General features: G+C 36.4%; 3 protein-coding genes and 1 non-coding gene across 4 annotated transcripts; 1 reads left to right on the top strand and 3 right to left on the bottom strand.

The window, feature by feature from the left end:
* On the bottom strand, nucleotides 120–191 carry TRNAM-CAU. Its single transcript has one exon. It is a non-coding gene; the product is annotated as a tRNA-Met (tRNA).
* LOC107625162 (vacuolar protein sorting-associated protein 22 homolog 1) lies at nucleotides 224–4412 on the top strand. The gene is made up of 6 exons (XM_016327743.2): nucleotides 224–535; nucleotides 1099–1234; nucleotides 1899–2053; nucleotides 2499–2606; nucleotides 3825–3914; nucleotides 4027–4412. Exons 1-6 carry the CDS (start codon nucleotides 374–376, stop codon nucleotides 4126–4128), a joined length of 753 nt encoding a protein of 250 aa, XP_016183229.1. The 5' UTR covers nucleotides 224–373; the 3' UTR covers nucleotides 4129–4412.
* On the bottom strand, nucleotides 5162–6569 carry LOC107616614 (fatty acid desaturase 4, chloroplastic-like). The gene has a single exon (XM_016318572.2). The coding sequence runs from the start codon at nucleotides 6325–6327 to the stop codon at nucleotides 5404–5406; it is 924 nt and encodes a 307-aa protein (XP_016174058.1). The 5' UTR covers nucleotides 6328–6569; the 3' UTR covers nucleotides 5162–5403.
* Nucleotides 8508–9720, bottom strand: LOC107646423. The gene is made up of 2 exons (XM_016350609.1): nucleotides 9106–9720; nucleotides 8508–8570 (listed from the first exon to the last, which is right to left on the bottom strand). The coding sequence occupies exons 1-2, from the start codon at nucleotides 9718–9720 to the stop codon at nucleotides 8508–8510; spliced, it is 678 nt and encodes a 225-aa protein (XP_016206095.1).

Below are 12022 nucleotides of genomic sequence, written 5' to 3'. Positions count from 1 at the left end.
CTAGTCATGCTTGGGTAATTTTTTTATATATTGTAATTAATACCAAATTTTTAAAATAAGAATACATAAATTCCAGGCGAAGCTGAAAAAGCAAGTGAGTGGAAGAAGCTTCTCTTTTATATCAGAGCCTGGTTTCGATCCAGGGACCTGTGGGTTATGGGCCCACCACGCTTCCGCTGCGCCACTCTGATTGTTGATATTTGTAGGAATAATCTAAAACTTTATTACCATGATTTGCAGCGCAGCATGCTGTTCTTCCTCTATGCTTTTAACGTAACCAAGGTTCAATTTTGCTCACTTGGCTTAACAGAGAGATTGAGATCGTTAATTATTTCTGCGAAAATTGAAAGTTTGAAAAAAGAATCAGAAAAGGATGAGAAGGCGACCTGGAATCGGAGGGTTGCAGACAGCTGCAGCAGCAAGGGATCAGTATCGGTTGCTTGGTGAGAATGTCGCAAAGATCAGAACCGATTTGATGAAGGAACAGCTTGCCACTTTTCGATCCCAGCTTGAAGATTTTGCTCGCAAGCACAAGGTTCCTCATCCTCCTTCATCCCCTTCAAATTATGATTCTCAATCATTTGATTTTAATTCTGAGGCTTTTGTCCTTCCAATTTATTATTGTTATTGTTCAAGAGTTAATGTTTTAAATGCAAAGGAAATAGTTTTGTTGAATTTTAGTAAATCGATTAACGTTTGTAGCGATATCAATTAACCTTTTGAGTTTAATTTCAGTTATTTGTCAATTCTGTGCAAGTTATAGTAGAATGTAATGGATGATTTTGGTTCCTCTATAGTTCTCTTAGAGAGTAAAGTGCATTATGATAATGCTTGATGAGAAAGTCGTACATATGCTATAATTTACTCACTTCGTTTTCTAGTAAATAGCTAATGTTGTTTAACTGTAACACTTGAAGGCTGAATCACATTGGACACTTCAGATGATTCGAATTCCCTATCACAACTTGAATGGTTTATGTTTGTGATGTTATGTTAGCCTTGTGCCCTTGTAAAACAATCACATATTAATGGCAAGATTATACACTATTAATTATTAGATTAAATTATTCATAATAATGGTTGATATCACTAGTGCAGAATGACATCCGCAAGAACCCTGCGTTCAGATCACAGTTCCACGAGATGTGTGCTAAAGTTGGAGTAGATCCATTGGCCTCAAACAAAGGTTTCTGGGCAGAGCTTTTAGGAATTGGTGACTTCTATTATGAACTTGGTTTGTAATATCTCTCTAGCTTTTCTTTTCCCCCTTCTTAACAAATGCATCTATTTGTGCAATATGGTCCTTCATGTACAAATATTGATATGCTGTTGGGATAATTGATGTGGAATATCTCAGAATAAAATGTAAGTTCAGAAAACCAATGCTAGGGTGAACATTAGGATTGTGGCTTGGATTTATTATTGCACGTTTAGGAGGAATATGTATTTTATCATTTTATTTCTTGAATTTACTTTTAGGGAAGATAATCAGGAAGGCTTTTAGAATTCTTCAAACGCATAGGCATATATATTATGTGTATGCTAGTTTTCAAAATCACTAGTCTTAACATTATGAAGAAGAGCAGCTACACCCTTAAAATATTTAATCTGGTATTCTAGTAACAAATAAATGCATGACTTTGAATGCTTGGGGTTCATTCTTAAGTATTCTCTTTTTGTCTAAGATAACGTGTTCCTGATTGATATGAGATCTATCTTACTTTTATTTGCATTAGACTTAATTAATAACTAAGTATGATACTTTTGTTTGACCTTTTTTCTTTTAAGGAAAAGCTTAATTATGCTTTTTTGTTAAAAAAAAAAATCCCAAGTGGTTAGTTTCACTATTTTCTTAATATATATGCTAAGAGCCTAAGACAAGCTACTTGGCTAGGCAGGAGTTCAAATAGTCGATATTTGCTTGGCCACTAGACCACACAATGGAGGACTGATCAACCTTCAGGAACTCTGCCATCTCCTTCGTCAGAGACGGAAAAGTGATAGGGGAGTTGTTTCTGAGGATGATTGCCTTCGGGCTATCAGCAAACTAAAGGTCTTGTGAGGTTTCCTATAAACCAGATTATATTGGCTATTCTTGTTTATGAAATGTGATGTACGAAGTATGTCCTTGAGTCGAGCTTAATGTATATTGTTATTATGTCACCTTTTGGAGGACCGAATTCTTCATTTTCCTCAGAAAAATACATAGAAGAAATGCTTCTTGGCCTTTTTGGTTCTAGAACTGAATGGAATTTAAAGTGACCAAAAAAATCCAGAAAATTTGAAAATAATGCTACCTTTGTCTACTACTGATTACTGAATACTATTGTTATTAACCATTCTGTATATTTATTGAATGTTCTACATGTTTTGTAATTATAAATGGTGGACTAAATAAATTACAAACCCGATTTGCCATGTCTTAGAAATTTACATGTATCCTTGTTTACCCTGTGGTGGTCTCTTACTAACTGTCCAGTGTGCGACAAAAATTTCAGGTGTTGGGTAGCGGTTTTGAAGTTTTTTCAGTTGGTAAAAAAAAGCTTGTCCGTTCAGTTCCAACTGAGTTGAACAAAGACCACAATGAAATTCTAGAGCTTGCCCAGGTAACAACTATCTCGTTCTATGTATGGAGATATGTTCTATATATGCTTGTTTCAATCTGACCCTGACAATTATGACATAGCACTAAAATGAATTTACTTAATTAGCCCTTGTGAAAATCCTTTTACTAATAGATTTTGGGGTTGGGAACTTATTTGAACTCACCTTATTGCTTGATGTGGATAATTTGAATATTTTGGTAGATTTTGGGAATATGTTAAAATTGTTGATACATAATTAGCTGGTTAACGTTCTCTAATTTTTGTCCTAGAAGAGTGGAAGTTGCTTAGTAAATTTATTTATAGTCTACCAATAACACAACACATATCTATGGCTTTGTAAATTTATGTTTATTATATATCAATAGAGAGGGAAAAGTGTGGTCATGCTGCAAATATAGGTTTGTTCTTTCATGATTCATATATGATCAATTATTTGGACTTCCAAATCATCTTCTACAGGAATTTAATTTAAGTCTATATTTTCAATTGTGACACGGTTTAGTTCTAAACTCGTGAGTGGTTATTGCATTTAAATTTTTTTGTTGAATACTGAGGGAAATTTTAGAGTACGTTTGGTTTGCATTTTCATTTTCTGTTTTCATTTTCGTGTTTTCTGGATTTTGTGAAGAAAAAAGTGAAATCAGGAGGTGAAAACAGAGAACAGGATTGTTTTAACTGTTTTCACTTTTTCCTTCACAAAATCCAGAAAACAGAAAACACTTAAAATGAAAACAGAAAATGAAAATGCAAACTAAACGCACCCTTACATTTCTTCCTAATATTGATAAGAAAACTGGTAATATGAGCAGATTGACAGGTTTTCATCAAATATAGGTTTTATTTGCATAGAGACGCACTCCTAGGGTTTTGAGGGTGAATTTTTATTTTTTGTTTATTTAGTTTTTAATTTGAACTCTCTTGCTTTGGATTTTGTTTTGGTGTTATAATACACATACTTTTCCCCATCAAAAAAAAAAATAATACACATACTTTTATACACATGTGGTGCTCTGAGTCATGAAAAATCTAGTTAGAGCACAGGAATCTTCATCAATTGTGGTTGTTTGTTATATTGACATGGGTTCAACCTGGATTCCATGTTGGGAAGCATTAGAAGATTTGCTTTCTCTTATTCAGTGTAGCAATGCAATCAGTTTACTATGTGAGAGAAGAATTGGTGTCCAATATCATTTCATTAACACACTCTGTACCATATAGGCTCAAGGATATGTGACCGTTGAAGAAGTAGAGAGGCGGCTATCTTGGACTTCGGGCCGTGCTATTGATGCACTTGATACATTACTTGATGTAAGATAACTGACTTTTAAATTTTCTGTAATATAAGTTCTGATGTTTATTCCCTAATATATAATCTGAAATCTCTTGGAATAACTACAGACTGTTTGTTTGGCTTATGCAGGAAGGACTTGCAATGATCGATGATGGCCATCGAGATGGTAAACGGCGTTACTGGTTTCCCTGTGTATCTCCCATCTCATCTTCAATAGGAGTTGATTCCTAACAATTAATTTAATCAGGGAAAAAGCATCTAGGTCAGATTTTTTATGACCTATTTTTTTTACTCTTGCAAACGTGCAAGTTAAAACCTGTGTGTCCTTATTTACTTTGTCCTAAAATGTGTGATTCATTTTCAGTTTATCTAGTTCACAGAATATGGTGTTTAGTTACCTGAAATATGTACTTAATCTTCTACAAGTGCTGCTGAACAATGAAGCATTCATGTACAAAAACTAGCTCCTATGAGCTATTGATAAAGCAGGGTGGTACCAAAACCAATATACTATCTGAAACTGTACTTGATATATATGTATATATTATAACTGTTGCATCCAATCAGATGTTAAGCAACCTGGTGAAATTAAATCAAGTACATATCATAATAATACTGATGTTTCAACAGGTTTAGCTATTGATTTCAACTATGTATATATTTTATGATTGAGATTAACGGCTAAAGCTATTGGAATACTAGTCTTCCTGAAAGACTCGAAATGTTTTAAGCCCAAGTCGGTTTCCATGGCAAATAGAGAAACCACACGCCTCTATAGACGAGAACACCTGTGTATTCAAACTCCAAGAAAATAAACCCCAAATTAGATTAAAAGTTCAAATCAATACAATCTAACGCCTCCCACGAAGATATCATGATTCATGAAAGAAGATTCATCTATCAAAGTCTAATCTTGATGGTGCAATATAAGCTGACCCAACCTACACGGCTACACCCATTTTAGCTTTTAATGTTTCTGCCTATTCTTCATTCTTAAGAAGGCTTTTATTAAACCCTGCTCATCCCTTTGATATGAAAACCATTAGCGCTTCCAACCGTAATCCAGTTTTTGCCTCTAATTTGTGACTCTGATCCACTTAAACTGCCGCTTTGTCAAGCTTCATGCCTTCGCTTTTTGTTCATTGTACAATTTCTTCTGTTTCTGAATGTCCATCCTAACCAAAATTTTCTTTTCCACAATAATCAGAAATCAAAATGTAACAATCTTTTCTATTAAATGATGATAAACCTTTACACGCAAAAGAAGAAAAAATAAATAGTTCCTCAAACATCATAAGGTAAATTAGATTTATAATAATCTACTCATGTTTACATTGACATAAGCATCGCGTATTTCAACTATCTGAAGGCTAATCTTTCCAATCAACAATGTTTATATAATAAGTGAGGATACATAAGAGGCACAAGCTCTCTCAACAATGTGCAATAATAAATCGTATTAACAGAAAAACGAAAATAGAAGAATGAATGTCATTGAGCTTCGATTTAAGAAGCCATGTCAATCTCCTCCATCCATTCAGACTCAGGCTCACTCCAAGACCTAGGTCTAACTCCAAGTTTAAAGTACAACACCATCTCCATGGCTTCAAAAACCTTGTTCTTATCCAAAAACTCATTCCACAGTCCACTCACTATGCAGTAATTATTGTTATACGGTGGCCGGTGGTGAGCCGAGTGCTGCGACCGCGACACCAGCACGCCGGCCTCCTGCAAGGCCACCACGGCCGGAGGAAGCCGGCTCTTCGTCCCATGCGCCCACGCATGAAACTGTTGGCTAAACATAATGCAACCAGCAAACACACCAACAAAAGATTGAACAACTGGATCATGGCAAAGAAGGTTTATAGGAAGCACTGAGAATGTAATGGCACGTGCCAAGGCATGCAAGTTGTTTGAAAACTGGCGCCTAGTGATGGTCCATGGCCACTTATGGTGACCCTGGAAAGCCTCAATTTGGGATCCAAAAAATGGTGTCGAACCATCACCATAGTTGTCAATTCCCCAATGGTACACCCCGGAGCCAAGGTCAGCTAGAATGTAACCGATCCACCCTGCAAAAATCGGCTCCATCAACATATGCATATCAACTGCACCCTTTAATGACTCTCCCATTGAAATCAAGAGAGTTGTGCACCCTGCTATCACCCATGCCCTGTGTGACCATGTTGATTGCAAACTCGGATCATTGTCTTTGGGTCGGTCCGTGGTGATTACCACTTTTGGCTGCCGTTGTACAATCTGTACAGTCTGTACAACCACAGCCTTAGGCCCAACGACTAATTTGGCGTTGGGCCTATGCTTGGTGGTAGTTGAGCAATACTCGGAAGCTCGACCGGATATTGCCCGGCTTATGAAGATTTTGTGGTGGAAACCGGATGGTAGGTACTTGTGTTGGACTAAGGAGTACATTGGAGATGTGGAAGAGGAGCCAAATTCTTTTGTGGAAGAGAGCTATAATATGAAAAGAAAAAAAAGTTGGATATTGAATAAAATTTCAGTAGTGGCTGTGGGAAGAAATGCTGATTATGTGCAAGTAGAAGAAGCTGTATGGTGTGGTTGACAAGGAATATGCGTGGTGTTGTGTAGGTCTCAAAGAACCTTTACTTGGTGGTTTCAACTAAAATTAAATCCGTGTCACATATTTTCTTTGGAGGTTTTCATAGTTGCACGTTTCTGAAGGGTAAAGAGTTTTTTCATCCAGCATTCTCAACGACTTGTTCAATTGCTTGGGCCAAGAAAATTGCTATATTATTTTGTGGTCCCTTAAGTATTATTTGTAATATTTGATTGGATGGTGTGGTTCATAGGCTGTGATCAAGAAATGGAAATATAAATGGAATGTAAGGACGTGTTTCTCCCACGATTATACGATTAGTAGAAGCTAGAAGCAGCATTACACGTAGTAATTTATCAATCAAATTAAGAACAAAGAGTACAATAGGAAAGGGATATTCCAATCCTAAACCCATTCTTTTCTTTTTATTCTTGCCATTTTAATTTAGGATTAACGCTTGTCTTATTTAAAATTTTGAAAATATATTCAAATAAAATAAGGATGACAACACCATCTGAATCAACCGAATCAACAGAATCTCTCTCACCTCGATTCGATTGTAATGGATAATTATCTGTTGTATATCAAAATATTTATTTAGGTGACGAATTTTGTTACCGGCGGGATGAACTTGAAGTTAGTGTGTACTATTTGGTATTTACTACTAACTCCAATACATATCTAATATAAATAAAGATAATAAAAGATAATTTTAAAAATATAAAAGATTATAAATTTTAAACTAAAATAGTGACTAGAATACATTTGAGAGAATTGAATAGAAGTATGACAGGTATGAAACGGGTAGGTTAGGATTTTAAATTTGTAATGTTAGGTCAAAATATGTAAGAGATTTAAATTTGTAATGTTAGGTCAAAATATGTAAGAGATTTCAATTGGCTCAAATTATTTACTCTTAACTAGAGAAATCATTACTCTTAATTAATACACTATCAGTATAATACTCCAAAATTTGTTGGTTATACTTTTGAACGGATATTGATTTTTGGTCCTTTTTTCTTTCTTTGAAAATATGGGAATCTTTTTTTTTCCCTCTTTTAACATCCATTTTTTAATTTGTAAGGAAAGCATAAATTTTATTTCATTATGAATGTACTATCTTATTCAAATGAATTTGAGAGTTATGACTAGACTAAAAAAGTCAAGAAAAGAAAGAAAGTTGGCTAATTATGTACCTTAAACAAGAAAGATTAGACGTTCAAGCTCAAAAGATACGACTAAGGATTAATGTTCATCAATAGGTAGGTAGGCTTTAGAATTCAATTGTAATTTGTAAAGTTCCAAAAATGACATGAATCATTTCTTAAACTACACTTTACTCAAATTTGTTTAAGAAATAATTTAATTTAAATTAAAGATATGTTTTAAATTAAACAAAGCTTAAAAAAAGCATTAAAATTAACACTCAGCTCATAATACCAACTCTAAAGAGTATATGTGTTTTTTTTAAAAAAACAAAAGAGCTCAACACACTAGAGTGGAGCAAACAGGATCAACCACCAAACTTCTCATCCAAAGATAACAAAACCAAATGAAAATCTCCATGTCATCTCCGACATAGCCATCAACAACATGAGGGAAGTACACCTCTCCACTCATCACAGCTAAGCATGGTCATGTTGATAATTTCTTCTACACCTTTGCTTTTATTCTGAAATATCCTTCTATTTCTTTCCATCCAAATGTTCCAAATGACCGCACAGAAGCACCTCAACTGCTGCTTTCGATCTTCTTATCTACACGGCTCTTCTGTCCAACTTAGATAATGGTCCTTCGTCAACCCCGGGACAGTCCATAGCTGCCCAAACGCTGATATCCAAGCATTCCACACCTGCCAAGCAAAATCACAGCCAAGAAACAAGTGATGGATCTGCTCAACATCCTTATTGCATAAAATACAACCTTTATCATCCTGACTAATAATCCCGAACCGACTTAGCCTTTTCTTAGTATTCACCTTGCCTAACAAGACAAACCAAGAAAATAACTCCACTTTTGGTGGAACTAAACATTTCTAGATGGTCTGAGTGAAGCTATAACTGGTTATATCCTCTGCTAGTATTCCTTCTTGCAGCACCTGCACAAAAGACTTAGTCGAAAAGATCCATAGTCTATCATATTTTCACACAACTCTATCCTCTCTATTATTTACTAGCCTCATAGGTCTCAAAGCCTCATGTAACTGGCTTAGGAGATCCAACTCCTACTAAAAAAGCTCTCGCCTCCACTAAAAGTCCCAGATCCACTCTAGCCCATCCCAAAACCCACAATCCCCAATAACTGAACCACATTGGTTTGAAACAGAGAAGAGCCTGGGAAACTGATCGTTCAAGGATCCACAACATAACCATACATCCTCCCAAAACCGAGTCCGTCGTCCGTCCCCAATCTCCATGGACAGGCCTGTAATCACTTTATCCCTTAAATGTTGCTCCTTAATTTGCACATGGCAAATGTCCTTCCAAAGTCCTCCTCTTGTGGGTAGCACTTGAGTGGACAGTAACTCATTCGGCTTCAAATTTATTACAGAAACAGACCACCTTCTTTCATAGTGGGCACTCTTCCTTTGCAAACTGCCACCACCACTTAAACAAAAGTGTAGTATTACAAACCATAGCATCTCCAACTCCCAATCCACCTAATTTCTTTGGGGCCTGCACCAAATCCCATCTCACCAAAGCCATACCATTCCTCCCATCCTCCTTGCTCCATAGAAAACTTCTTTGTAAGGAAATCAATTTCTCAGCAACAGCCTTCGGCATCTTATACAAGCTCAAATAATACACTGGCAAGCTATTTAGAACTGATTTGATGAACACCAACTTCCCAGCTTTGTTTAGCACCTTAGCTTTCCAAAGGCCCAGTTTCTCTTCCACTTCGTCGATAATAGGCTTCCAGGTGTTGACCAACCTCGGATTTGCTCCTAGAGAGATTCCAAGGTATTTAACTGGGAGGGTACCTTCCTTACAGCCCCACAGTCTACATATGCGTTGTACCCACTGCTTATCATAATTGACAGGAATCAAGCTGGACTTATCAAAATTAATACTAAGCCTGGACATCAACTCAAACCACCGCAGCAGCCGCTTGTAATTCTTCATAGTCTCTTCTTCTGGCGGGCAAAACAGAATAGTGTCATCAGCAAACTGAATATGTGATAGCTCCACACTGTCTCGACTAACCACCAAGGGAGAAATACGCCCATTCCTGACTGCCTCACCAACCATCCTATGCAGAACATCCACAACCAGCACAAATAAGAAAGGAGAGAGCGGGTCACCTTATCTCAGTCCCCTTTCCATTTTGAACGGTTTAGATGGCGAACCATTAATCAAGACCGACATAGAAGCTGTGGTCACACTCTTCATAACCCACGCCCTCCATCTGCGCCCAAACCCCATCATTTGCAACTAAAGAATATAGTTTTATCTCAAATAATTTTATATGTGTATATTAGTTTTTATCTCAAATAATTTTAGTGTACAAAAATATTTTTAAAATTTTAAATTCTTGTTCTTAGCAACTAAAGAATTGAAAAGAACAATTGTGTTTGTTCCAAATGCGTATCATTAGTTAGTCCAACCCAGTGTTTCCATTTCGTTTTTATTTTTTGTTCTCATTCACTTCTTTGCAATTCAACTTCAGTGTGAACTTGTTCTTCGAAGCATCATATCTTTTCTACCCACGGTGTGGACGTATTCCGTTCGAATGACACTGGTCATATTTTTTGCTTATTTGTGGATTCAATAAGTGTATTCAAATAACTAAATACATTTTCTTTTTTATGGGACAAGAGAAAATGTCTCCCATGTATGCTATGATTAACACCATGTAAAATGTGGTTTCCAACCGAGAACTCTTTTGAACAACATTAGCAACGATTTACTAGTTAAGTAAAATATATAACATACACTGACTAAAAACAATGATAACTTGTAGAGCATATTTATCAAATGCAGACGTGTTAGTAAGCAACACACAAAAAAATGACACATTAATGGAGTTACTTCCAACTAACCCTGGTTTCCGACCGAGAACTCTTTTGAACAACATTAGCAACAATTTACTAGTTAAGTAAAACATATAACATACATAGACTAAAAACAATGATAACTTGTAGAGCATATTTTTCAAATTCAGACGTGTTAGTAAGCAACACAAAAAAAAACGACACATTAATGGAGTTACTTCCAACTCACCCTGAAAATACTGTCGCATACAAGCCGCTGTTCGATCAGGGAATTAGCTATCACTCCTTCACAATTGTAGCATGCCTGAATAACATGTCATTTGACCATATACCTTTGAAAAGGGTGATTCTCTAACGAGTAAACATGTTAACTTTCTCTATCGAAAACTCCGTGGATAAAAGTCCACTAGAACACCTTCTGCATTTTTTATTCTCACGCAGTGTGACCAAATACTCACCCCTGATGAAGATCGGATTACATGGAATGCCTCTCTGTCCAAACTCAACTAACTACATCAATGGGCTAATACTCGTTGAATGCACGTCAACCATGCACCATATAGTTTCTATTCCAAGAGGGGTTTGTTGATACCCCATCAAAAACGAATTGCCATTGTGAATTACCATGACCTGAAAATGCTAATTTAACACATGTTTAATCTTAATCTTCTGAAGGTGAAACTTTTCTGTATCAAAAATCACTATATCGGTCGCCACTGTTGTATAGTGTCCGCCCCAGTTGATCCACATAGCCTTTCCAAGATGGAACAGTGAGTTCATCCCCAAATCATTCAAACATTTATCCTTTATATACCCATGCTTCCATCTTCCATCAATAGAGGTGAAGACATTGCAGTGCAAAAACCTGTCTCTAATGTGCTTTTTTGAGACATGGACAATGTAATAATTGTCTATTTTTTTTTGGTAACCAAAGGAATATCCAATCGTAGCTTGCTGGTAGAGCTTGTCAGCAGAATCTTCAAAATGTCGGGCGCGTCCTAGTAGTGGATTCTACACCATGATACCCGAATTAAAACCCTACATGCTATATCGTATACATACCATACCATAATCTGAGCCAATAATATTCCACCATCCGCTTGGGCCCAGTTGAAGTGGCATATGCGTGGCGACGCTTGCTCTGGGACACAATCCACAACACATAAATAATTAGTTGAAAATACCATTTCTTCTTTTCCAATTTGTAGCAACACCTTTGGATATTTCTTGCTGTTTGCAAACGTGTTATCCTTAATAAAATCTTTAGAAGAAAGCCGGACATGCCAAACTCTCCCCAGCACTTTGCATCTGATTGCCGTCTTTGGGTCAGTCTTGGTGAACAACTCTAGCAATATCTCGTCGGGGAACACGTGCCCTTCCATGGAAAGTAACGATGGCGTCAAGCGACATAAGGTATTCGAATATGGTTCCCTTGAGACTGACTGAATTAGTTTATTTTATTCTGCTCCACTATATGAATATATATGCGGGCATATGATATTACCTGCTTCATGTACAATAACACATGCCCTAGTAACACATAGGACAGGAAAACACAA

This window comes from Arachis ipaensis, chromosome B01, assembly GCF_000816755.2.
Source record: "Arachis ipaensis cultivar K30076 chromosome B01, Araip1.1, whole genome shotgun sequence".
Lineage (NCBI taxonomy): Eukaryota > Viridiplantae > Streptophyta > Magnoliopsida > Fabales > Fabaceae > Arachis > Arachis ipaensis.
Note: the sequence above shows the minus strand (reverse complement) of the source record. Positions and strands in the feature narration are given on the sequence as shown.

Bases quoted from the DNA above. Each gene is read 5' to 3' on its own strand.
- LOC107625162 (XM_016327743.2), top strand. From the start codon at position 374: ATGAGAAGGCGACCTGGAATCGGAGGGTTGCAGACAGCTGCAGCAGCA. The intron at 1,235-1,898 runs GTTTGTAATATC...TTGGCTAGGCAG, and splicing joins TGACTTCTATTATGAACTTG to GAGTTCAAATAGTCGATATT. The intron at 2,054-2,498 runs GTCTTGTGAGGT...CAAAAATTTCAG, and splicing joins GGGCTATCAGCAAACTAAAG to GTGTTGGGTAGCGGTTTTGA.
- LOC107616614 (XM_016318572.2), bottom strand. From the start codon at position 6,327: ATGTACTCCTTAGTCCAACACAAGTACCTACCATCCGGTTTCCACCAC.
- LOC107646423 (XM_016350609.1), bottom strand. From the start codon at position 9,720: ATGGTTGGTGAGGCAGTCAGGAATGGGCGTATTTCTCCCTTGGTGGTT. The intron at 8,571-9,105 runs GTTTGTAATACT...TCTTTTGTGCAG, and splicing joins TGGGAGTTGGAGATGCTATG to GTGCTGCAAGAAGGAATACT.